Source organism: Girardinichthys multiradiatus, chromosome 17, assembly GCF_021462225.1.
Source record: "Girardinichthys multiradiatus isolate DD_20200921_A chromosome 17, DD_fGirMul_XY1, whole genome shotgun sequence".
Taxonomy (NCBI): Eukaryota; Metazoa; Chordata; class Actinopteri; order Cyprinodontiformes; family Goodeidae; genus Girardinichthys; species Girardinichthys multiradiatus.
In genome coordinates, this window is record NC_061809.1 from 16279633 (window position 1) to 16305012 (window position 25380).

A 25380-nucleotide genomic window follows, 5' to 3' on the forward strand; every position below is an offset into this window, starting at 1 on the left:
CGTGGATGCCACATCTGCTCAATGCCCTTTTGGATCGGCTTCTAAATAGCTCTTGTAGGGATTCGGCACTTTGCCCAGAGATGCTCCTGGCAGCTGTCAAGAACTTTCTCCTTAAGTCTTGTCCAGTTTTTACTTTAGACCCTGATAGCCCACCCTTTACTTCCATCTGCCCATCTTGTTTAACGTCTCTGTTTTTCCCTTCGTTATCATGATTTGTCATTCTGTCTATTTTTCCTTAATATTTCTCCCTTTTACTTAATTGTTATATTCCGCTGCTAATCTTTTCTGTATGGTTATGCCTTTAAATTCCTGAAATGATCTACACTGTTTTTACTTTTTGTAACATGCAAAGATATTCCTTCCCATTGAACACAAACTTCAGTTGTACTGGGATTTTATGTGATAGACCAACATTAAGTAGTGGATAATTTTGCATTAAGAAAGGATACATGGTTTTCAACAATTGATGCAAATAACAGTAAACTACCTGTAGTGTGTGCTTGTTTTCAGCCATCCTGAGTCCAATTTTTAGAACCATCTTTTGCTGCAATTACAGCTGCAACTCTGTTGGAGTATTGAGTGTCTTGCTAAATAACTCAAGCAGTCAGATTTGATGTAACTCATCCATTCAAGCTCTGGTTGTAATGTTTTGGGTCATTCTGTTGAAATGTTAACCTCCCATCCTAGTCTGGAGTGTTTTCCTCTGGTATTGTCCTATATTAAGCTGCACCCATCCTCCCATCAACTCCCCACAGTATAATGCTGCCACCATCATGTTGTGTGCAGTGGTAGTTTTCAAACACATTTTGAGTTTTGGTCTCATCTGAACGTAGAACCTTTTCTATACCTTTTATTAAAAAAAAAGATTTTCTTGCAACTCTTCCAAAAGCTAGATTTGGGAAGTCCATGATTAAAATTGTCCTAACAAAATGTTCTCCCATCTAAGTTGTTGATCCCTGTAGCTCCCCCAGAGTTACCATGAACCTCTTGGCTGCTTTCCTGATTAATGTTCTCTCTGCCAGGTCTGTCGGTTTAGGTGGACAGCCGTGTCTTTGTACTTGTGCCATATTGTGTCCATTTTGAACATTGTTTAGTGACATGTTCAGATTTGGAGATTTTTTTTTTCATAACCTAACTCTGCTTTCAACTTCTCAACAACCTTCGTCTGACCTGCTGTGTTCCTTGGTCTTCAGGATGCTGTTTGTTCACTAACTTTCACTAACAAACATCTGAGGTCTTCACAGAACAGTTGGATTTACACTAAAATTAAGATACACACAGGTCAGCTATTAACTAATTAGGTGATCTCTGAAGGGAATTGGTTGCTCTGGATTTTATTGAGGGGTATCCGTAAAAGGGGAAGGACATAAAAGCACACGACACTTTAAGGTCAAGGGGTTTGATTATTATTCAAGGCTCTTTACATATTTCAACCTCTCTTTCCATTCTTTTTCTGTTTTTCAATATTCTGTCTCCACTTATTGTGCTGTGGTGATATCACTCTTTTTCCTCCCCACTTCCCTCCACCTGTTTCTTCCTCTCCCGGGTATCCTGACTCTTCTCCCTCTGCTCCGTCTCTCCACCTTCATCTCTGCCTCGTTGTCAAGTGGTGACTCACTGGAGGCACGCAGCCAACTATTTGGCTAGCTCCAAAACACACACACACACACACACGCACAAACAACACACACTCCACACACCCGCATCCGAAATTAGCCAAGAGTACAGCGTGCAGGCCACATTCACACACAGAGGGACTGTTGAGGGCCATGGCTGTGAGAGACGGGTAGATGCACTGTCACACAGACGCAATGCTCCATCATCCAAGTGAAAAGCACCAAACCGTCTGAGTCACAGCAGTGGAGCAGAAACAGAAAAGTAAATCCGCCAACACTCACGCATACGGTGTCTATTTTGACACCCAGTAATGATTTACAGCTTCCATGTGGATTTGTTTCTCTCCAGTTCAGATTTCAGTGCATCTGATTTTGAACCTCACTGGAATAAACAATAAATATTTTTCATGGTTTGGGCTCTTGGATGTATATACCAGCTGACTCCAGAAAGATTGTATTTAGATGTAGGAGATCAGTTTTCTGTATGTGAATTCCTTGATGAATTAGGCCCTAAAAGGCAAAAAAAAAAATCTCTCCTCTATTGGAAGACAAACATATACTGTAATAATTAGTTTTTTCCCTCTAAAAGTGTTTTCTCTATCTAATCAGTATATTACTTCTTCTGAAGATGCCATAACGAAGAGGATTTACAATGTGCTCTGAAAAATTGATTTGAAATGATGTACATAATAACTGAGTTGTGCCTGTGCTCAGCAGGGAATATTTTAAGTGTGTTTGAGGATGTTTAAACCGTTCTCCACTTGCATCACCAGTAAAATCTATTGTTTTCAGTCAGGTCTTGAATATGTTTACTAATTTTATTTCTCCTTAATCAGGTGAAGAGATCTTACAGCCACGGTACGTACAGAGCTGGAGCAATGAGACAGATCAGCCTGGTGGGAGCCGTGGACGAAGAGGTCGGGGATTATTTCCCAGAGTTCCTCAGCTTGCTGGAGGAGTCCCCCTTTCTGAAGGTGAGTCTGCTGCAGCAGATGCATGGCTGTGATTGAAAACGGCAGCTCAGCAGATAAATGGATCGAGGTTTTCAGATTGGCTCAAAATGTTTGGAAGGTTTTCATCTTGGACCGGATGAAGAGTCGCACCTGATTTTCTTTGTGTTTTATTGGTAATTATTTTGACAGGTCAACACAAAGCTGTGCATAATTGTGAAGTAGAAGAAAAATAACTTTTGTTATAAATACATGTTGTTAGTCAGACTCCTGTGCACACTATAGGAAAACATCCTCTGAGCATGATGCTGCCACTGCCATGTTTCACTGTGAGGATGAGTGGTTTCAGGGTAATTGTACTTTCCAGCCACACAGTGTTTTGCATATAGGCCATGTGTTTTTGGGATTTGCTCCACCAGCCTTGTACTTCTAGAAACTAAAAGTTTTCTGTATTCTTTTTTGCTAACTCTACTTCAGACAGATTGGCTGGAGGGCATCTGTGATAATTAACTTTCAGGTTCTGCCACCAATTCTCAGTTGGTTTGTGATCTAGACTTTAACTAGGCCATTCCATTGCATATCTTGCTGTATGTTTAGAATTGGCGTTCTGCTGGAAGGTGAACCTCTGCTCCAATCTGATGTCTTTTGAAGCCTCCAGCAGGATTCCCCTGTATTCAGTGCCATTCATATAAAATCTGACCTGCTTCTCTGTATCTGCTGGAAAAAAATCACCACCAAAGCAGGATGCTGGTGTGGCATTCAAATTAGGTGGTTTAGATTTTAGATTATGCCCTATTTTCTCTTGATCTAGCATTTAAAATAAAATATACTTTAACAATAACATTTTTTGGTTGGGATGTGATATAATGTGAAAAATTCAAGGGCCTTGCAAGGTACTGTAGGTTTGCTATTCTTAATGTATGGTTGGAAGAACATGTCATCTGTTTTTTTTCTGTTCTGTGTCAGATCCTCAGATTTCTCATATCCAGTAGAGAACAGAAGCTTTGCAGAATATTCAATATAAACTGGAGATCTTCTGGTGCTCTTTGCCGATCTGGGACGTTTGCTCTGTTTGCTGTTATGAGTTCTTCTGAGCACTAAAAACAATTTTAGGAGAAGCAAACAAAAATACTCAAGGAGCTACTAAACAGCTGAAAAATGTATCAACTTGTTTCTTTGACATTATCCTATTCCTCATTCCTTTTTCCTGCCTGTCTAAATCCAGAGGACTCTTCCATGGGGAACCTTTTCCAGTCTAACGAGCATGAGTCCGACAAAGAGTGACGATGGTCCAATAATGTGGGTCAGACCAGGAGAACAGATGATACCTGTAGCTGATATACCAAAGTCTCCTTTTAAAAGAAAGCGGTAAGTCCAGCTGTAAACTTTTAAAATAATTCACTGAGACGCATGGTTTGTACCTTGTTGAGCCAGCCTACCTCTGTACTCTCCACCGTGCGTGTGGGAGACGTATAACAAAAGTTTTCATTTATATCAAACATTTCAAGCAGCAGCCGTGGTAACAGCATGAAGCTTTGTTGTCAAGCAGCGCTGGATGGGGCAATTACCCTCTCCGTTCGCCTGTGTCACGGTGTCATTGTTGCTCGCATATCAGCGGCCTCTCAAACACGCGAGCGCACGACTTCCATGAGTGAGTCGAGCAAAAACCAGCGCGTTTGTGTGTGATGTTAGCGGTGTGTGGCTCACCGCTCAGATGAGATCATCGTTGCATCAGACTCTGCTTCTCGTGGCTGAAAGCCAAACGGGGGACAATGCATACTGCACTCATTCCTGTTGAGGCCAATTTATTCATCCTAATTCTACCTCTTTATTTTTTTTCACGGCAACTATTTAAATGTGTTTTAAATTAAGGTTAAGAAAGTAAATAAAGTTGTTTTTTTATGCAAATGTTGACAGTTTAGTAAGTTTGAATAATTATAAAATAGGTTATTGTTTTTTTTTATTCAATAATGCATTAACATCAATGCCTCTCATCTTTTCCCACCAAGAAAGTATAAATTATGATTAAACTCTATTAAGAACTGACATTCACTCTTTTATTTTATTTCCTCCACTCTACCCATCTCTTTCTCCTCTGTGTCCTTGTCCTCCTGCGGCTTATAAACATCAGCTCTATCTCTCCGTTTCCCCTCCCATCTTTCTTCAGCTGCATCCTCTTGACCCCCCCCCCCTACCGCTTTTAAGTTGATTTATAGCTGAGTTATTATGCAGGTGTTTTCAGGAACCTAGAATAACACACGCTTAAGAGAAAAAAAGCCCTCATAATATTGCAAATGTTATAGCTGTGCAAGCACTGTTGTTTATGTTTGGTCAGTGGTTATAGGAAAAGAGCTGTAGAAGAAATTAGATTGGAAAAGAAGGCAATATTGGAAAGCAGTATGTTGTAGAGAAAGATAAGAATGTGATCATGTTTGTAGCTAGTCCTTGGCTGCAGTTTCTGTAGATGTAGTTTCTAAGGAAGTGACTGCATTACTTCATGGGTGAAAAGATCAAGACTTTGAGCATTTTTGACAGTGCTGGGGCCCTAAGTCTGAGAATCTGATTTGATTATAATGATCACACAATAAAAATGAACCCAAATACCTCAGCTTGTAGTGATGGAGTGTCCTGCCTGCAGAGATGCAGTTATTGTACGGTAATGGCAGCCACTGTTTTTACAGTTTTAATAGTATTACGGTATAATAATAATATTTTGAAAACATGCTAAAATATGTTTACATGCTGATGTTATTGTTTGTATTGAGAATGAGGCCCTGTTAGTAGATTACCAGAATAACTAACGGTAAAATAACAAAATATAAAAACAATAGAACAAATTCTAGATTTTAAAGATATGAATTCCTCTGAAATAAACCTAAAGGATCGTTTCTACAACAGGAAACTTTTCCAGGAACAACAGGGATTTTCTGGGACGACTCCCCCTGCATTTCAACTGCATTTACCAGGGTACAAACAGACAGTCATGTATAGTTTTATTTACTGAAAATCACGGGTTTTTTAGTGACTTGAATATATTCAAGTTTCTCTCCCGTTATCAGTTGCTGCCTGATAGTTTATTCTTTGTGCACAAATATTACATGCACATTTTGTAATTTTCTTTTAAATCACCCTACTCATATTCACATTTCTTTTGATCTGAGCATGCTATTTTAATAACTGTACAGCATTTATTTATTTCTTTTATTATATTGTCCCTTATGTTTCTCTTACAGTACAGTCTCTTATTCTTTTGTTTTTACATGTTTTACCTTTGTGTGTATCTCCTTTGCTGCTTTTACACCTGAATTTCCCCTCCGAGGGACAGTAAAATAATATATATTTAGATAATGCTAATCATTGGAAATTACACCATGGAAATAAATGAAACTGGTAACTTTCATCAGCATGTCTCCAAGAAAAAAGTGACATTTTACTTCTGTTTTTTGAAGTTATTTTTAGGCCAAATGAAACCTGAAATCAGCAGGTGGTAGTAATAATGAGGATGCTTCAGTCTGCTGCAGAATGTTAACAATGGTCTGTTTTTGAACAGTATATACTCGGCTGTGGCTTAATTTTTTTTTTATGTAAAATACAATTAGGACAAAGGTATAGTTGCATAACTGTAATGCTGTGCTGGACTGGCGCCGTGTCCAGGGCGCACCCAGCCTCTCGCCCAATGACGGCTGGAGATAGATAGCCGTCATTAGGCGACCCTACGTAGACAAGCGGGTATAGATGATGATAGGTGGACAACTGTAATATTTAACAAAAACAAAGCTGTTTTTTCTTTAAACTTGACCACTAAATGTGTTTAATTAAAATACGGTGATGCATAAAGTTTTTTCTTGTGTTTAGAGAATATGATTTTCTGCATCTCTCTCTTTGCTGGTTTTTATTATATCGTATACCGCCATATCTTCTCTCTTCATCATCTCCGTACTGTTACAGTGGTACCTCACATACTCCCTCTTCTCCTGCTCCCCACTTTATCTGGCCATAAATATACATTAATCTAACCTGACAGGGTACACACTCCCATGCATGAAAGCAAAAAAAAAAACAAACACAAGACCTCACATGTAGATGATATTTTAGGATATGCTTTAAATGTTAGACTAGATGTTTTGTTTTTTTCCTCTAGTCTCTTCCTGCTGTTTCACTTATCAGCTTTTCTGGTTTTACATTTATTACTGTCAGCTTGCAGTCAGCACACACACACACACACACACACACACACAGAGGCTCTGAGCTGTGTTTGTTCGACTTCATCTGCCCCTCCAGTCTGCAATATTTTCCTTGTCTTTTTTTCCCCCCGTTCTCCACCTCTTTCTTATCTCTGAATGAATGAGCACAGCACGGATAGCCTCGCTGTTTTTCTGTCCGTGTTTGTGTTGAGCTCTTGAAGGATTCTCTCTGATTTCATGCGTGTGTTCAGCCTCCTTTTTGAACCTAAATGCAGCTCTGGTGTGAGTCACTGATCTAGCAGTGAGCTGACTGCAGTACTTCTATTGTTCGGCGGTACGGCTCATTTTTACGCTTTTACTCCTCAGATTCTCTGTCTGTATGCTACCAGATTCAGTGTAAACCTACTGTATATATTCTGCATTTCTTGTCCTTTATGCGAATAATAAAAGTAGAACAGATTCTTTGACCCAAACCTCAGGAGATGATCTTACATGGTTCCCTGTTCTTAACCTATCTGTCACAGGAGATTTATGGAAGTAAAAAAGCTGAGGTAAAATTAAATGCCTATGATTGCTTTTAGAGGGAGCTGTAAAGCACAGAGAATGAAAGAAGCTTTATTGGAACACTATAATAATATTTTGTGTGTGATTTTTATTATTTTTTGTCATCCACTAGTAGATACATTAACCTTTTTTTTTTTTTTTGAAATTTTTCTAAATGTCTTGTTTATTTTTCTATCATATTCATTTACTTTTTATTTTTGTAATATACCAGCCAGTATTCAAAAGAGTTTTGCTATTTTTGCCATTAGGTTAGTGCTAAATAAATAAATAAAAATCCTCACTTGCACAGTATTAACACTTAAAGGGGGTTTCTGTATGGATGGAATTAACAGAGGTAATAATTAATAATGCAGTTTTATTTATGACCTTAAACATTTCGCATCGCTGTTTTCTCATCAAACACGCTGACGCATGTGTATCAGCCTCCTAATGCCACACTTACATTCTATCAATATTTTCTCTGTATAAATGTTAGATCATAAGAACTCATGAAAACAAAATCAAACCCACTCACCTTTAGTCATGTCTACTTTTATCTGCACAGCATGCCTAAAACTGTGGTGTTTTCCCTTAGCTCCACTAACGAGGTAAAGAATCTGCTCCAGTCGATGCCCAGGACCAGCGAGCCCAGAGAGGTGCTCTTCGAGGACCGGACTCGAGCCCACGCTGATCACATCGGACAGGGCTTCGAGCGTCAGACCACAGCAGCTGTAGGGGTGCTGAAGGCTGTCTGTGCTGTAGGAAGGTAGGCATTGGAAAAACATGCAAGTTTTAATGGGAGTTTGCCTGGAGGTGACACACACTCATTGTTTACCCAACTTACTCCATGACGGATAGCATGTAATCGCTCTGTTTTCCTCCTCCCTCCCTCCCTCCCGGCCTCATATTCAGCTCGGAGCCTCCTCGTGTAACCAAAGATGTCGTGTGTTTTCATGCTGGTGATTTCCCTTACGTCGTTCAGAGGCTGCAGTTGGATTTGTACGAACCTCCGCTGTCTCAGGTGTTCAATGACACAAAATCACGAGCAAATAAGCACACATGGCGCAGCAATACCTCCAGTTAGATGGAGAATTTACACCCTGCAGTGTTGATGTAAATAAACATCAGTGAAATACATAATCAATGCTGCCATCTAGTGGTGAAAAGGCTTTGTTCTCCACTTTGATACTTTGGGGGGACATTCATGTTGGTCAGTGCTAAGAAAGACTGATTGAAATGGAAATATTATGTTAACCAGAACTAGACACACAGTTACACTTCTCTTGTTGCTCTATGGTAAGAAGTGGTTTCCAGACGCCTCATATTTTTCCAGTGTTAAGGACTGTCCTATTTGTCCCTAAGCAACGAAAGACAACAAAACAAACGAGCCTTCAAAAGTCAAAAGCCTTCTTTAACTGCAGCGCTGCAAAGCAAGAAGAGAGTTCAGGAAAAGCAACAAATCTTCACAAACAAAATGTGAATTATTTGTTAACAATTTGTTTCATGTTTTTGTATGTTTGGTTTTATATTTTTTATAAATATAAATATATTGGCCCCTTAAAAAGCTATTGTGTTTTTTTGGGTCAAACTTAAATGTTTCAGATCATCAAACTAATTTTAGCAATAAACAAAGATGACTGTAGTAAAACCATTTAGTAAATTCAAATTTTAAATAACAATTTCACTATTTAAGTGGGAGAACCTGTTCAAGCCAACTTGGCTGTAGGTGCAAATATCATTCCCCCCTTGTTAAACCATGAGTTAACTGTGAATAACCACATGTTTTGGTTTAGCTTCTCATGCCACACCAACACCTGATTACTGCTTGATCTTCAAAATCAAGAAATCACCTAAATAGAACCTGTATGTCAACATGAAGTAGGCTAAAAGATCTCAAAAGCCAACACATCATGTCCGATCTACAGAAATTTAAGACCATGTGAAAAACAAAGTTTCTTGGTCTGGAAGCGGTTACAAAGAAATCTCTAAGGCTTTGGGAGTTCAGTGAACCACGTTGAGAGCACTTAGAGCTATCCAACGCTGGAGAAAATATGGAACAGCTGTGAACCGTACCAGGAGTCGCCAGTTTTTAAGCAGTTCCTATGCAGTCGCATCACAGATTGGGAAAGATTTTGTTGATGTGAAGACACAAAAAACAGCATTGGTTTTACAAAAGTTTGAAGAATGAAAAATGTTCGTGCAAAAGCCACATTTAATTCTGTGACGTAGCGTTTGTGTTGCAGTACTTGTAAAGTGCTATGTTTTCCACCCTCAGCGGCAGAAAGGGATTGATAGCTCAGAACATTAAGCTTCTGTTTGCACTGTCACATAGGGAGTAACTTTGACAGAATCCAGCTCTTCATATCCTGTGTCTGACTGTCTCATCCTCTCTTCGTAGTGCGTGCAGTGGGTGGACGACGCCAAACTAAACCAGCTACGGCGGGAGGGCATTCGCTACGCCCGCATCCACCTTTGCCACGACGACATCTACTTCATCCCCCGCAATGTGGTCCACCAGTTCAAGACGGTGGCTGCTGTCTGCAGCCTGGCGTGGCACGTTCGCTTGCAGCAGTATCACCAAGAACAGGGAGAGGAGGAGCAGGCCAAGCTGAAGGAAGAGGAAACCGTGACGGTGGCTGATGAGCAGGCCAGAGAGGAGAACAGGGAGACTGAAGTGCAGCAGAGGATAAAGGAGGAGATTGAGGAGATGGATGTGGCAGAAAAAAGGACGTTGCTGACTGACAAAGAGGAAGAACATGATGATCGTTCTCTGTTGTCTCAACCCTCTCTCTCAGTAAAGTCGGATGATTTCTCAGATGTCAGCAGAGATGAAGAGGAGGTGACGGCAAGGAAAGAAGAAGGAAAATCCAAATGGGATTCTCTTCCTACAAAGGTGAAGGCAGAAGCTCCAACTTCTCCTCTCTGTAAGAATAAATCACCATCACCTCTTCCTCCTCTTGCTTCTCCATCTCTTCATAAGGACATAAAATCAAAAGCCTCAGCTAAACCTCACCAAAATCTTCACTCAGAGAGCAGGACAGTGTCTTCCAGTAAAAATATTCCTTCCTTGCCTCAGAAATCCTCCTGTTCTCCTCCTGACTCCAAGTCTTCTGCCTGTGTGTCGTCCTCGCCTTCAGCAGGAGCAGCCTTCACTTCTTCGAAGACTTTGTCTTCTACCTTTTCTCCTTCCTCTCTTTTGTCTTCATCTCTGTCGGCTTCCTCTTCCTCGCTGACAAATACCGAGTCTGTAGCAGAAGCTCCTGTAAAAACTCTCCCACCTTCCAGCGTTTCTTCTTCCTGCCAGCAGCCTCCCTCCTTCCAGTCCGAGCATCCTAAGGATTCGACCCGCCTGAAGCCTGAAGCCCTAACACAGGCGCGGCCAGAAGTGAGGCCATCGCAGGGGAGATCTGCTGAGGATGTACAGACTCGTACCGTCCAGGCCGACCGATGGACTCACCTGGCAGTGGAAACACGGACACAAACAGTCTCCGAGTCGGAGACGAGGACTCACAGCTCAGATTCTGACTCCAGGACATGTGTTGATTTGCAGAAGCATCTGGCACAGGATGCCACGCGGCGAGGGATGTACATGCAGCAATACCCACCCCAGCAACCCCCTCAGATGCTTCCTCCTCCCTTTTCCCCTCTCCTGCCCCACTCCCATCTTCCTCATCAGCCTCCTGTCCTTCCCCAAAGCCCTATGTCCAGTTCTCCGCATCCCCATGAGCAGCGCACTATTAACTCTTTCCTCAGTCAGGGTGGTCCGCCACATTCGGTTCACCTGAGCCACCTGCACCCCTCTCACCAGCCCAACCTCAACACACAGTCTCAGCCTTACTTCCAGCCTCCCCTCATGGCCCCCTCCTCCTCCCCCCAGCCAAATGCTCCTCTCACCAGCCCCCCGTCTCTCTCGCCTCATTTCTCATACCATCACCAGTTTGCCAAAACCTTCTTCCCTCCTCCGCACCCCGGCTTCACCTCTCACCCCTTCCTTCCCCATCAATCCTTCCTCCCACAGCCGCCCGGTTCTTACCCACTGCAGCCACAGTACCAAACCTCAGCACAGGTGCAGCCTCAGCTCCATCTGTCGCTGTCTTTTACTTCCCCTCCTCCCCCATCCTCCACACCGCCTCCGCCTCCTCCCCCTTTCCTGCCTCCTCCTCCCTTACCTCAGCCCTCCCCTCCTATCTTCCCCCCTCCCCCAGGGCATGACGATGAGCAGAAACAGATTTTATAGTAGTATTTGTACATAATAAGGCTACATTTAAATAGCTGTATATGTAGAAGGTTTTGCTTTGACTGTGCTGTTGTAAAACTGTAAAAAGGAAGTGAGGAAGGAGGAAGTGTTATCAAGCAGAGTGGGACTGAAATACTGTGCCTTTCATAAGTATTTATACCCTGAACAATTTTTTTGTTACGCTGCAAACATAAACTTCGTTGTATTTTTTTGCGATTTTATTATAAACCAACATGAAATAGAGCATAAATATGTAATGGAAGGAAAATGCTACATGTTTTTAAAATCTAGGAGCAAAACTTCTGGAACGTTTGGCTTTTAGAACCATTCCCACATCATGTTGCTACCTCCACCATGTTTTGCAGCGGGGATGAATAGGCAGTGTCACCTATCATGTTATTAGTAAAAATCCTTTGAAAACCACATATTTTCCTCCCATTTTGCAATCATGCACTGCTTTGTGTTGGTCTGTCACAGTCTATAGTCTATAAAATCCCAATAAAACACAGAGGTTTGCAGTTATAACGTAAGAAAACGTAGTGGGTATGAATCCTCATCCAAGGCGTTGAATAATCCCACTAAACTGGCTCAGATTTTACTGAGAGTTGAAGTTTAAAACTGTTCTGTTTTATTTCTGCTGCAGGTAGCTTTGGCTTTCAGAAAGTGAAGGGTAAACCTGTTTTTAGCTGTATATGATGCAAGGTCATGGTTCAAATGAGGTCCCTGGTCTGTAGATGGGTCGTCTGGTTCTGTTTTATCCGTTTGGAGATGGCAGAACCCACCATCAGATATAGGAAGAAAATGTATCTATTTAAAAGAGCTTTTTAGATGTTTTAAATAGATACAACAAAAAAAGAGCTTTTTAGATGTTTTTTTAAATGAAATTTGCAGCTAATGCTTCCATATTCTGAGTTTATTTAATTCAGTTGTGTATTGATATAATAATGCATCATTGCCTGTAATGTATTTATCAGTACAAGTAGATACAGATAGTGGCTGGACTTTTCCGCCATATTGTATTTAGAGCAATAACGCTCGGCAATAATCCGCTAAATTAAAACCGAATTCTTTCTTTTTACCCACATTTTTAAGTGGAAAATTGAACACATTAATAAGGAGTGCAATTAACGTCTCTGAAAGACTTTTCTAAACTTTTCAAGTGTTTCATTGGCTAAAAGCAATGTTGGATACTCAACCCAAGACACCGTGTGAATTGTAACTTAGACCGTTTGAAAGTATAGAGGTCGTCTTGTACCCGTTGCCTTCAGTGGCAGAGCTCTAATGTCATTTTTATGTCCTTTGGCTGTTTAGGTGAGTTTTGGTTGAGGAGGTTAATTCAACCACAGCCAAGACTGTCTCAGGAAAACACCTCCATCTAAAAATCACTCTCGCCTTAATGGTTTCACTGGTAGATTTTTAGTAAATTCTTATCCATGTTGCGATTGGAGTTTTTTTTTTTTCGCACATTTTTTTTTTGCTGTATTAAACGTTTAATCATTTGGATACAAGAACACTGAATTCAAAGAGCAATACACGGACGCAGGAGGTCAAAACTAGGCATGGGCCGGTTACCGAGATCAAAGAAAACCCAAGGATTTAACAGCTGTGGTTTCAAAGCTTTAAAATGTACCTTTGAAATATAAAAATGTCATTGTGTTTTTACAGTTTAAATCCTTTTTAACAAAATGCCAGTGGTTTCTCTGGCTGTATGGAAAAACATAAAGTAATGCTGCGCTTCCCCTCCCTCACCTGTTGCTGCACACTGCCAGTCAGCCAGCTGGAAGAAGGCTCCTACAGTATTTTGTCGGGAGTTGCAAAACACATGAAATTACTAAATTTAGCGGGTTTTATTTCTAATTTTTGCTCCTGTGTAGGTATCAAACATAAAATAATTGTATTACATTTATATAAAGAAGTCATTTTAACTGTAATAATCAATATGCTATTTTAGCAGCAGTAGGTTTAACTGTTGCCTTTGTATTTTAAATAAAGCAGTTGGTTGATTTGACACATTTTTATTTAAATACCAATAAACCATATCACGTTTACTCAAGGTTTTTATACCGACCCATGCCTAGTCAAGAGTACCCAAACGTGACCGGTAGTAGCACTTAATAAAAAACTTTATTTCTTTCTGCTCGCAGACAGATCTTTCTGATTCAGTATTGGATCTTTATGGAAAAAACACGGCAGTTTCACGTTCTTCCAAGACTGTAATTTAAAATGTATTCAATCCTTCTTTTTCCGACACTTTAACAACAGAAGGTTCATCCCCAAAGTGTTATTTATCTGTTTTCCAGTCTGCTTTTGCTACAGTGTTCAACACTTTTATTTATCAGCCAGGGACTGATGTGACCTGTGTTTGACCCACATCTGTGGAACTTTAAAGATGAGAGCAGCTTTTTCTCACCAGTGTCTTTTTCTTTTTTGTCTATATTGGAGTACAGCCCACTTGCTGATGTAGCCCACAACATTTCTCCAGTGCCTGTCCTTAACTGTGAACTCCTCAGTGGTCCAGAGCCGCACAGCGCAGGGTGTTTTTTTCCTTTCGAGCCGCAGTTGAAGTTCTCTCTAAAGTACAGCCTTAAATTGGGTTTCCAAATCTGCTGAAAGGCCTCCAAATATCTGTTTCTAATAAAGGCTTCTAGGAATGCTAACCTCAAAGAAGGGGTTGAATTAGTCTTCATTAGACTCACCTCAGGCCTGCAAAATCCAGAGAAGTAGAAGAATAACGCCTTAGCTTTCTTTCCTGCCTCAGACGACTCACATTGAGTGACTTAACTCTACTCTGTGTGGCTCTGGGGAGATAAAGGTGATAATTAAGCACTTGATAACAGTTGTACGGCGCTCTGCAGCTCTTTTTTTTGTGCTTTTGGGTTTAGATCTTACGGAGACATGACGGGATTTGTTTTTTGTACAATTGTAACAAAACCTTTGGCCGAAAACAGATGTCCTCAGGGGCTAGCCTTGTTTTCACAGAGTTTATTTATACCAAGTTTTGTTTTTTTTAGTTATTTCAACTGTCAGCACTGTAGTGTACATAAGAGGTTTTTGTAAAGAGGGGAAAAAAAACTTGTAGTGTGGTTTCTACTTTAAATATGAGCCTAGCTAATAAAAGGTTCAAAGTATGAAAATTGTTCGTATGCTGGTGAATATCGTGTTTTTTCTTTTTGTTTTTCTTTAATTGATTGAACTCATCAGTTGTCATCTCAGGGCTGTTCACTAACAGGTCAAATTCATATCCATTTAAATCCTGATTCAATTCAGATCGGTCAAATTCATTAAAAACATCACGCAGTTAGATAGTTTGAGATTAAATGGCCACAAAATACAACAAAAGCGATTCCTGACAAAGCCCAACTGATTGCGTTGAGTGAAGCATGAGGCGACAGTGGAACCAAACACTTTTATTAATAAAAAACCTCCAGTAGAACCAGGCTTAGCATGAGGAACCATCTGCCTCAACCGGTACGTGGTTAAGAGGATGGAGCGGAGACACAGGAAGAAAACACTCAGCAGTGGCTTTGTCATAGAAGAAGACACAGCTAAACACAGAAGAACTGAGGCAGAGGTAGAAAGAAAAACAGAAGTACTGAAAATTAAAGGCAGCAGTGGTTCTGTCAAATATTTTGTTCAGGAAGGAGGCTTGGAAGAAAGGTTTAAATCTGTCGGGCTCAAGACTAATGTTCTCTTTCTATTCTTACACTTATCTAAAGCTGGAATATGACAGACTCATGAATACAGGGTATATAACAAGCACCTTAACGCGAATAGATTGAAGTGAAGTACTTTAAATAATGCGCCTCTCTGCTTTGTGACGTTATTCTTCTGTTTCCATGTGTTTAGTTTACCTTCCTGTATGGTCGTTACAGCTGTTATGCAACCACCCACTGACTGCAGTCTGCATCACGGAGATCAGCGCTCTGATTCAGGCAGACGACGCGCACTAACGCTGCGGCTACATAATTCAGTACTGGTGTGTGTCGGGTCAAATTCACCTCAAACCAGAGGTTTTTTTTTTTGCTGCCCGCTACTCAGATTCTTGCTTCTTGTGCCAGTGAAATTCAGCTCACCTTTGCATCATTCAGGCTAGAAATCTTGTAAAGAAAATGAAGCTACTAAGGACTTTTTGGACGAGCCGCAGGAAACCATTACTGTTGAAGCAATGTGAAGATCGAATGCACAGATCCCTTTCTGGATGGTAACCTTGTGTTGAGACCTAAATCTGTAAGAAGTGTTGTGTAATATTGGAGAAACCTTTGCATATGCATTCTACTGCCTGCATGTCAGAGGAGCTGATGTTTTCCTTTAAAGGGCAGTCGCTCCTCAGGCTGTTTCGGGCCACGTCCCGTTTAGATCTCCTCTAACAACTTTATTTCACACCCTGAAAATGAACTATCATACAATGTAATAGAAATCAGTCATTTATTAATTACATCACATGCATACAGTCTCAAAAAGTGTTGTTTTTTTGTTTTTTTTTCTTCTCTTTTCAATAAAGTGCAAAACAAAATAGATGGGAAATAAAAGTATTTTTGACAATTATTGGCACAAAATTAACATTGGTGGTACAAAAAAACATCTGAATATGAGTGAAATCCAGTTCATAAATAATCCAACTGTTGGATTAACCCTGCAAGCAAAGAGAAAATAACAGTTTATGAGACACATTAATACTTGTAGAGTAGAAAAAGGACCCTGTTGAAATCCTGGAGCAGCCAGTGGAGGAGTTAAGCTTACTGCCAATTTATCAGCGAGGAATGAAAGGAGAAAGATGCAGGAATGCAGCCACAGGAAATGGAAATCATGTATAATGATACATACATTATGAACCGGAGCCTTTTATATGATAAATATTTAAATACTAAAACAACAATATTGAACATCGGAAATAAAGTTTATTTTCTCCAGTGTTGGCTTCACAGTAGTTTAAGAAACAGCTGCTCTTCTTTAAAGAAACTGGAGCCAGTTTGAAGCTCGGGGTTGATTCGGCTGAATGGATTTATTTGACACTCCCAGCTTTATAACTGAGCCGTTCTCTTACAGAAAATGTGTTGAGGCAATGGTTTAACATTGTCTCAAGCCTCTCTACTTTCAGGGAAAATATTCAGCCCCAGTTCCACCAGTGCTCCCAGCAGCATGGTCCACAGAGGTATGCAGACAAAGGTCAGCTTTACGTCGGCCAGTTTCTCCAGCTTGGCGCACAGCGTCAGGCAGAAGCCCAGTTTGAGCAGCATGGCGGTAAGGTACCAGGTGCGTAGACGCAGGTCCGGCGAGCCGTTGCGCGGGTCGTACCCGGGTTTGCAGCGCCCTGCCATTTTGATGGCGAGCATGAGAATAAGGATGCCATCAAATACCCAGACTGGGAGGAAGATGAGGAACCAGCTCCATTGTACCTGCAGAGAGGAAGAGAAGACCATGATTAAGGTACTGAATGATCGTGAAGTAAGAACGTCATGCTTGGTTTCCCCATTTTATTTTTATAAATACAACTCTGAGAAATGTGGTGTGTATTTGCAAATCCAGAGCAAACAATTGCCCTCAGAAGCCACTATATAATTAAACAGAGCTGCCTGTAATTAAATCAATCACCGAATGAATCCAGCTGAGCTGTGAAGGCATCTGACCTTTAATTAGAGAACATTAGTAAAAAACAATAAATAAGCTTTATGGTCCAGTCCTGTGTTGGAGTGGCCTAGTCAAAGTCTAGACCTGAATAACCTAAAAACCTGTAATTCCAGCGAAAGGTATTGTCTCGGGGGGGCTGAAATGCACACCACAATGGTCAGATTTTTATTTGTAAAAAATTATAATTAAGACAGTTGGGTCATTGGTGATCAAAATCACAAAGAATGAACGAAGAATACAAGAACTGGAAAAAGGTCAATATACCTTCCCGTCCAGTTTGAGCACCAGCATGATGAGAAACACCAGGGTAAAGACCCATGTTAACAAAACCCTCTGAGCCAGAGACATCTCGCTGTCCGGACACCCACATCAGAGGAGAAAATCAGCTGTTAGATCGATCATTCATCGCAGAAATCTACAGCTTAAAGCGACGATCACAATGGAAAAAACTAAAAACGGTGGATTAAGCCCTGCTGTGGTAGCGAGTTGCCATAATAAGCCTGCCAGTCATAGCCCTGTTGATAAAATACATAAAACTTGAAATCGAATTAAAAAAATTAAAGCTTTCCACTCATTGTACGCAAACGATCGCTCTCAGCTAGCTGTAATAGCATTGTGCTAATCGATTGGTTGACTTACATTAGTGTATTCCCAACTCCATGTCTAGGATCCTTTTGTCTCCCTGTACCTCAAACATTGATAATTACAATAATGATACTGATTATTAGTCACATTATTATGATTGTTATAATAAATGGCTGTAATAATAACCATAGAGGGAATTTTAGTCCCGTTATCTTCGGATTTGTCCTGCCTCTCCAAGAAACCGATTCGTTGTTTTTTTTTTTTTTTTGCGTCATTGCAAGACGTTGATCGTACGTCGAATAGACATACAAGAGTAGAAGCTGAACGGGTCGCGTTGTACGTCAACGTCCCTGCCATATTTTGAGTTGCATTTTTGTTTTACCTAATATTGGTTCGGTTGTACTGTTATAGATTTCACATCCTCCCTTTTTAAGTAATAATTTTTGACAAAACAAAGAGCTTACCAAATACATATAAATGAATTGAATGTAGTAGTTTGGTACAGCGTATTCCGTCTTAATATTTTTCATAATTTTTATTGCTATTATTGTTTTTAAAAATAACTAATAAAAACATGTTTAATGGGTCCCACCCCTTAAATATTTTTAAACAAAACAAAATAGCTCGACGTAATACAGTTTAACGATAATAACTATAAGTTATTGAAATGTAGTGCTTTGATCTATTTACAGATGATGATTTGGATGATATGTTAAAAATAGTAATATAATAAAAATACCGTTTCGAAATATATATTGGTCTTGCTCTTGTTTTGGTTTGCAGATATTGTTCATTTTTTAACTTAATGGTCACCTTCAGTACTAAAGTGAACATATATTCTGTAATTATATTTATATGTCTACAGAAAATCCCTTCTCAAAGCATAGTTGTATAGATTTGCCACGCACAATATGGCGTACGCGCTGACGTTGTCCGTCTACTGTTACCATATCTACGACAACCTTCCCCATTTTGGCGTTAAACCGTAAAGGTTTTGGAAAGGCGCACAATCTGTAGTGAGTTTATATGTCCACTAGAGGGCGGTAACGATTTTTTTTTCTACTATACGTGTTTGAGGTTATTGGCAATTTTAACTATAACCATTTAAAGCAAATACAGCGTTATTTGGTTTTTAATTAAAATGTTGGTTTGACTCAATGTATAAAATGGTAGTTTTCTCCTATTTTTTTTTAGGCCGATCAAAATGTAACGCCACGTTCTCACGAAGCTTTACGGTAAAATGCTCAAGTAGTATTTTTACACTCCGCGTTAGAAAGGGAAAAGCTAGCGTTTCTGACATCACCGAGCAGGGCTGTCAGCATCTCCTCCAGACAATGGGCAAAGCTCACGACTTTTTTGCGCCGTAATTTACCTTCAGATAGCACAAGTTGGGTTTGGGGAAAAATACGTTGTGCAACTTCGGTGTATAAAGGAGGTAAGACGGAGTTTCCGTTCGTTCAGATATTATTAAGGGCAGCTGTGCGAGCTCTTTGTGGCTGCCGCCGGTGGTTTAGCTAACTGTAGCTTGGCTTGAGCTAAAGCAGAAGCAGCAGGATTTTCTCTGTTTTGAGACAGTAGGAAAACATAGTTTCTGCGTCCTATTACACATTAGTTAGTTTTAAAAAAAAGTAGCTGCTTCACATGGCACCACAAAGGTTCGTTTAAGTGAAAGACACAGGAACATTACCTTCATCCTCCACCTGTACTAAAATAACTTACTAACCTTTTAAGCTTAGCGTTTAAACTCGGCTATAACTGCAGTGAGCAAACATTAAAGGGTTATTTCACTGTCAACATGGTACAGGAGATGGTTGTCTAATTGGGTTTAAATATTTCGTGGTCACTTTACTTTATTTGCTTTCAATAAATGAAGCATTAACAGACCAGTCTTCTCCTTGACCAGGGGTCAGCATCCTTTTAACACGGAGACAGTTTTTGCATTGTAACAAAATACAATTTAGCTATAGCTACAAACATGACCCGGAGGGGAAAATCAGTCTTACAAGGTTTTATGCATATGCAAAATGCAAACTTCGGTTTAAATGGCGAAATAAATAAATAACTAAAAGATGTTTTTAATTTAAATGTTTAGGGCATTTCTATATACACTGTCTCCACTCCTTTTGGTAGACTTGTTCATTTTCTTATTTACACAGATAGCTAATCAAGGAATCACATGGCAGCAAATTAAGGCATTTAAGCATCTAGACTTGTAGAAGTTCAAACCGAGCATCAGAAAAGGAGGAAAGGGGATTTAAGTGACTTTTAACATGGCATGGTTGTCGGTGCAGCATTATTCCTTTGCATTTGTTTTGTCAGTTGTAGGTTTTTACTTCTCTATGTCCTGTGATGGGAGCATTTTTGTTTTTCAACATTTTTCTATTGCATTTATTGTTTGTGTTTGTGTTTTTTTGGAGTTTGCATCATTTATCTGTTTGCAGCGCTTTTAGCAGTTTGCTGCGCATTTGCACCTGCCGGCCACTGTACTCGAAGTACGAATATTGAGAAAAATTGGTCCTTCTGTGATAACAAAGTGTACTTGCCAATAAGGATGGACCAGCATATCTCGTCCTATTATACTCAGTTTTACTATATAAATAGCAGACTTCCTACTTTAATTTAGTGGATATTTCTTGTTTATGCATCCAAATTGATCAAAATAACATTGTTTTTGAAGCGTAGATACAGTTAAACCACCGTTAAACCATACGCAGTGATAGATTTATATTTACACTTTCATTATGGCAATTTACAAAATATTGTGATAATAATATTATTTTACAGCAGATCCATGTTTCACATCCCCATTTCTTTTTCCTCTGAGTTTTTTTTTAATTAAACAAATAAATATATGGAACATATTAAATAGAAGCTCTCAGTTAAAGATGGGCAAAGTTGAGCATCATTGGATTATATTTGAACTGAAATCTTTTTTCCAAACGATAACAAAAATAGAACCAATCAACTGCAAGATGATCTTCTCTTGCAGCTGTTTGTTTTGACAATGCTTAAAACATTGGTCCAGCATGTTGCGTCACAAATGTAATCATTTAGAGACGGTGAGTGAGTCTGCATCTTTCAGTGTGAACTGCTACAGTAGTACCTGTCTGTCAGCATACCTGTGCAGCAGTTAGTCACAGTGCAAAAACTCAGTCAGTACATCATGGCATGTTATTGTTTAGGACATGTCTGCCTGATTTAATAATCTAGTTTGTGTGCATATGCTGTCCCAGTCTGTAGCCTCAAAGCAACCTTGCAGGGCGTCTTCAGCTTCCTGTGACCATCTTCTCACAGTCCTCTTTATTACAGGTTGCCTCTAAACAAGGGGCTTATATTTGGAGCAGAGAAGAACAAGATTGTTATCTGATTTGCCCAGAGGAGGTTTACTTTATAGATGTATGAGTCCTTGACATTTGCCTAAAACAAATCTAACGTTTTGTTTTCTCTGGTGGAGAAGCTGACAGACCATTGAAACGTTGGAAGTGTAGCAGAGAGTCAAGCATGGTTAAAATCATCAGATATTGCCACAAACGCATTTGGGTGTTGTGTCTGTAGCTTAGCAACAACTGAACTAATGGCTTCACAGGCAGTGCCTGTAACAACTGATGGTGGAACCTAAGCTGTTGCCAAAATATTGTTAGTCTAAAAAGTAGACAGGGTGTCTGCCTCACGGACTAAAACTGTGACCTTGTTCCACAGGAGAGGAGCCTGCTGACTAAACATCTGCCTCCCATTCCACTTGTTAAGACTCTAGGAACCACCAGTAAACCTGCAGTCTGACAAGGAAGACCTCTGTTAAGAACATATGAAACAATCAGATCTCTTATGTATGATGGAGCATGATTATTAAAGGCTTTAGGAGATTTTATAATTCTGTTTTGGATTTAATAGGGAGCCAATGGAGAGAAGATAAAACAGGAAAAATACAATGTTCCTTTTTAATTTTCATCAGAGCTCCTGCGGCACCATTTGGGATACGCTGTATGCCTGTAACTGCGTTTTGTGGGGATGCTGATTGTAAATAATTACAATAGTCCTGCCTTGAAGTAACAAATGCATGGACTAGTTCTTGAGTGTCCCTCCTGGACAGGAAACTTGGGAAAGAAGGAAATACTAAAAATCTTTTAATATGGGATTTAAGCCGACATGTCCTGTATAAAAATAACACAAAGGTTCTTTGCTTTGTTACCGGAGGCCAATTGTTTGCCATCCAAATTAAGTTACCAAGCACTATCTTTTTATGTCTCCAAGACACACCTGTGTTCTACCAAACTGATCGGATTTATCAGGATTGATGGATAAATATCGCTGACTATCATCACCATAGCAGTGGAAATTTACCCCATGCTGTCTGATAATTTTACCTATCGGCAGCGCTTTCCAACATTTCTAAGAGAATATTGTAATCGGCTGTATCAAATGCAGCACTGAGATCTAACAGAACCAGTACAGACACAAGTCCATTATCTGAGGCCATAAGAATATCATTAATGATTTTCAGCAGGTTTCAGGTTTCAGTGCTATGATGAGCTCTGAAGCCTGACTAAAACTCTTCAAACAGGTCATTAATGTGTAAATGCTCACACATTTGATTAGCAACTATTTTCTCAAGAATTTTAGATAAAAACGGATTAAGATTGGATATAGTTCTGTAATTTAGTAAATCATCTTCACCAAGAGAAGGTTTCTTAATTAAATGTTTAATTACAGCTACCTTAAAAGCCTGTGGTACAAATCTGTTCAATAAAGATAGATTCATCTTTTCTAATATGGGGGTCGTAAGGTTTAGATGAAGCTAATGTTTTTGATGGCTCAGAAAGCTCAACTGGATCATAACAGTCCAAAACACTGTTCAGGTTCTACAGGTGCCTCTAATGCTGTCTCGCTGAGGATAGCAATGATTTTATTTTTAATAGAATCAATTTTATTTATAAAGAATCCCATTAAGTCTTGACTGCTGAGAGCTAAGGGAATGGATGGCTCAACGGAGGTGTGACTCTTAAGTTTGGCAACTGATAGATTGTATGTTCAATAACCTGCATTTAATTGTTTTATTTTTCTGATCAGTTGGAGTTGTTTGATTTTATGGGATTTTCATGGTTTGCTCCTTTTTCAGGTTAGTTTTTAATGTGTTTGATTTTGACTGTGGGCGAGACACTGTCTCAATAGGGTTATGGATGGGTAACGGTACAAAAGCTGGTGAGAGGAGTGTTAAACTACGACCCTGCTTCCTGGTCTGAACCCTGGGTTGTCAGACTTTTGGAGAACTAATAAATTCGGCCAGAATCCTAGAAAGAAGATCTGCTCCGTCCACATTGGGATGGATGCCATCTTTCCGGGTCAGACCAGGTTTTCCCCAAAATGTTCGCCAATTATCAATGTAGCCCACATTGTTTTCTGGACACCACTTAGACAGCCAGCGGTTGAATGACAGCATGCGGCTCAACATGTTGTCACTGGTGAGATCAGGGTGGGGACCAGAGAAAATTATGGAGTTTTGGCAAACTTACACACCGACGCAACACTAATTTTAGTGACCTCTGATGAGCGTAAACGGGTGTCATCACCACCAGCATGAATAACAATCTTACTGTATTTACACTTGATGTTGCCCATTCTGGTCCCTGGCAAATATTTGACTATTGTCGCTGGTGTCTCTAATGCCACATTTCTGACTATGGAGCTGCCAATTACCAGAACCAGTTTCTCAGCCAGTGTGTCGCTGGGTGGGGAAAATGTGTTAGAAACGCAGACGGGTTGGTGGTGATCGTGAGCTGGGATCTCGGACTATGCTTTCTACGTACTGTCACTCAGCCAGACTGAGGTCACAGCTACTTGGGCTCTGGACTGCTGCAGGACTGCTGCTAGGAGCTACCCTCACTCTTCTGCTTCTTCTTTGTATCCAGTGTTCTCACCCTGTCTTACTGAGGACTTCTCTGGTGGTTGTAGGCTGTGAGTTGTGTTGTTCAGCATGTGTCTGACTGCAGAGAAGGTTACATCATCAGCTGCAGTATAGTTACATCACACACAAGACTGCTGTATCATTTTATGTTGCAGCAGTAACAAGGAGCTCTGCAGGTTGGAAGATTTTATAGAGGTGTGAGAGATATTGGACTGGGTTCTGTTAGACTGGGCTATTACAAGGAACCAGACAAATCTGAGAAGTCTTGATTTATTTGCTCTAATCAGATGCTTCACTCCATTTAAAAAAAATCTCCACCAGGCCAACTCTAAAACCTTTTTTACTAAATTTGATGACTCTAATAACATAAGATACATCAATGCAACATTTTGTATTTAGTTTCTTTGATTGGTACAAATTAATCTTAGATATTTTACACTATATGTTGAAAGATCCCAGGTTGTATGATTTGGTTTGCTGCTGCAGAAGATGCACCATGCACCATAAAATTGGCTTTATACCAGAATTGTCTGATTTTCAGGTTTATCAGCCTTGACTGGTAACTTGCTGGCCAGAAATGTACAAGTCCAAACTTTTTCTGATCAGTGAACGCACAATACCTTAGTGCAAAGAGATCACAGCGCGCTCTTCAGTGTGGTGGTAATTACTGAAGGAAGACGACATTAGAGGCTTTAATTACTTTCATTCAATTAATATTTTAGCCAGAGAAACACGAGATGAAAGAAGGTAGGGATGCATCGATTTGGAAATTTGGGCCCTTATTGATATCTGATATTAATATTGCTGTTTTGCCCCCCAAAAAAATGATATTTACATATTTCTCTACCCTTTCCACATCATGAAAAAACGACTATACGGCTGACATTGATTCTCTGCTAAACACCCCACAATCCTGCGTTGCTAGCTGTCACATGACCAAACAGATACCTGAAACATGTACACGAATAGCAACAAGATGGAAGTCGATATCTGTTTGTAATATCGCCCCAGCTGATATCAATGTTAATTTCTTGTGCATCATTAAAATAAGATAAGCTTTAAGAAACAAAAGCTTTTGTTCCTGCAATACATTGGGATATTTCAGCGGTTTATTAAGACTGGGAGAAAGTGAGAAAACTCTTTATAGGAACAAGACCATTCTTTTAATCGCTCACCAGCTTTTTCTGGTAATTTTCACAGGTATCTTTGGTCATGAACTCTTAAGTCCTTGAGGTTGGAAGGCCTCCTTACCATCATCCTAATCTTTAGCTCCCTCCACACATTCTCTTTCAGATTCAATTAAGGACTCCGTCTGGGCATCTCCAAAACATCAATATCACTTCCAGACGGAAGAAAAATGTTTGTAAATCATTACTTTAAACCTGAATCTGCCAGGGGTATGTGTATATTGGTTGTAAAAATGGCCAAAAATTCTGAACTTTCTGGTTATTAGTCCAGCAATGAATGAGAAGCAAGCAGGTTTTAATATCAGAGTTGGACTCTAGAAAGACGTAGTGGAGGAGGAGGACAAGGAGACACCTCAGGGATCAAACTTATAGATGTTAATACCGGAATCGTTTCTACATTGCAATGTATTTGTCATTGGTCATGTTTGGCCGTTTTAACTCGGCTGTTGTTAAGCAGGTCCCTCTAAATGACTGCAGATCTCCAAGCTAAATTCACAGCCAACATTTTCTTACAATTTTGTCAGGATGAAAGATTTTATATACAACAG

The 25380-nt window shown here is 39.9% G+C and overlaps 3 protein-coding genes across 7 annotated transcripts in view; 2 read left to right on the forward strand and 1 right to left on the reverse strand.

The window, feature by feature from the left end:
- The window catches only part of LOC124883032 (lysine-specific demethylase RSBN1L-like), a 37394-nt gene extending 22725 nt beyond the window's left edge, over nt 1-14669 (forward strand). Inside the window, exons 5-9 of the mRNA XM_047389862.1 lie at nt 2453-2590; nt 3792-3934; nt 7889-8059; nt 8206-8314; nt 9692-14669. Of these exons, the coding sequence (XP_047245818.1) occupies nt 2453-2590; nt 3792-3934; nt 7889-8059; nt 8206-8314; nt 9692-11530 (2400 nt within the window). The 3' untranslated portion in view covers nt 11531-14669. The remainder of the gene's footprint in view (nt 1-2452; nt 2591-3791; nt 3935-7888; nt 8060-8205; nt 8315-9691) is intronic.
- A 1269-nt stretch (nt 14670-15938) lies between these two features.
- Nucleotides 15939-18007, reverse strand: LOC124883034 (transmembrane protein 60-like). Of its 2 annotated transcripts, XM_047389868.1 has the most exons (4): nt 17930-18002; nt 17798-17840; nt 17423-17510; nt 15939-16926 (listed from the first exon to the last, which is right to left on the reverse strand). In XM_047389868.1, exons 3-4 carry the CDS (start codon nt 17504-17506, stop codon nt 16609-16611), a joined length of 402 nt encoding a protein of 133 aa, XP_047245824.1. In that variant the 5' UTR covers nt 17507-17510; nt 17798-17840; nt 17930-18002; the 3' UTR covers nt 15939-16608. The 2 variants fall into 2 exon arrangements, with proteins under 2 accessions (XP_047245824.1, XP_047245823.1); XM_047389867.1 differs by having other exon boundaries at nt 17423-17673; nt 17798-18007.
- Nucleotides 18008-19001: 994 nt separating this feature from the next.
- The window catches only part of LOC124882988 (protein PHTF2-like), a 60846-nt gene continuing 54467 nt past the window's right edge, over nt 19002-25380 (forward strand). For all 4 annotated transcript variants that reach the window (XM_047389754.1, XM_047389757.1, XM_047389756.1 and 1 more), the window contains exon 1: nt 19002-19178. The gene's annotated coding sequence lies outside the window, so the exon portion shown is untranslated. The remainder of the gene's footprint in view (nt 19179-25380) is intronic.

Coding starts and splice junctions, on each gene's coding strand:
- LOC124883034 (XM_047389867.1), bottom strand. CDS start 17,506: ATGTCTCTGGCTCAGAGGGTTTTGTTAACATGGGTCTTTACCCTGGTG. Junction 16,927..17,422: donor TGCTCAAACTGGACGGGAAG/GTATATTGACCT, acceptor TCCTCTCTGCAG/GTACAATGGAGCTGGTTCCT.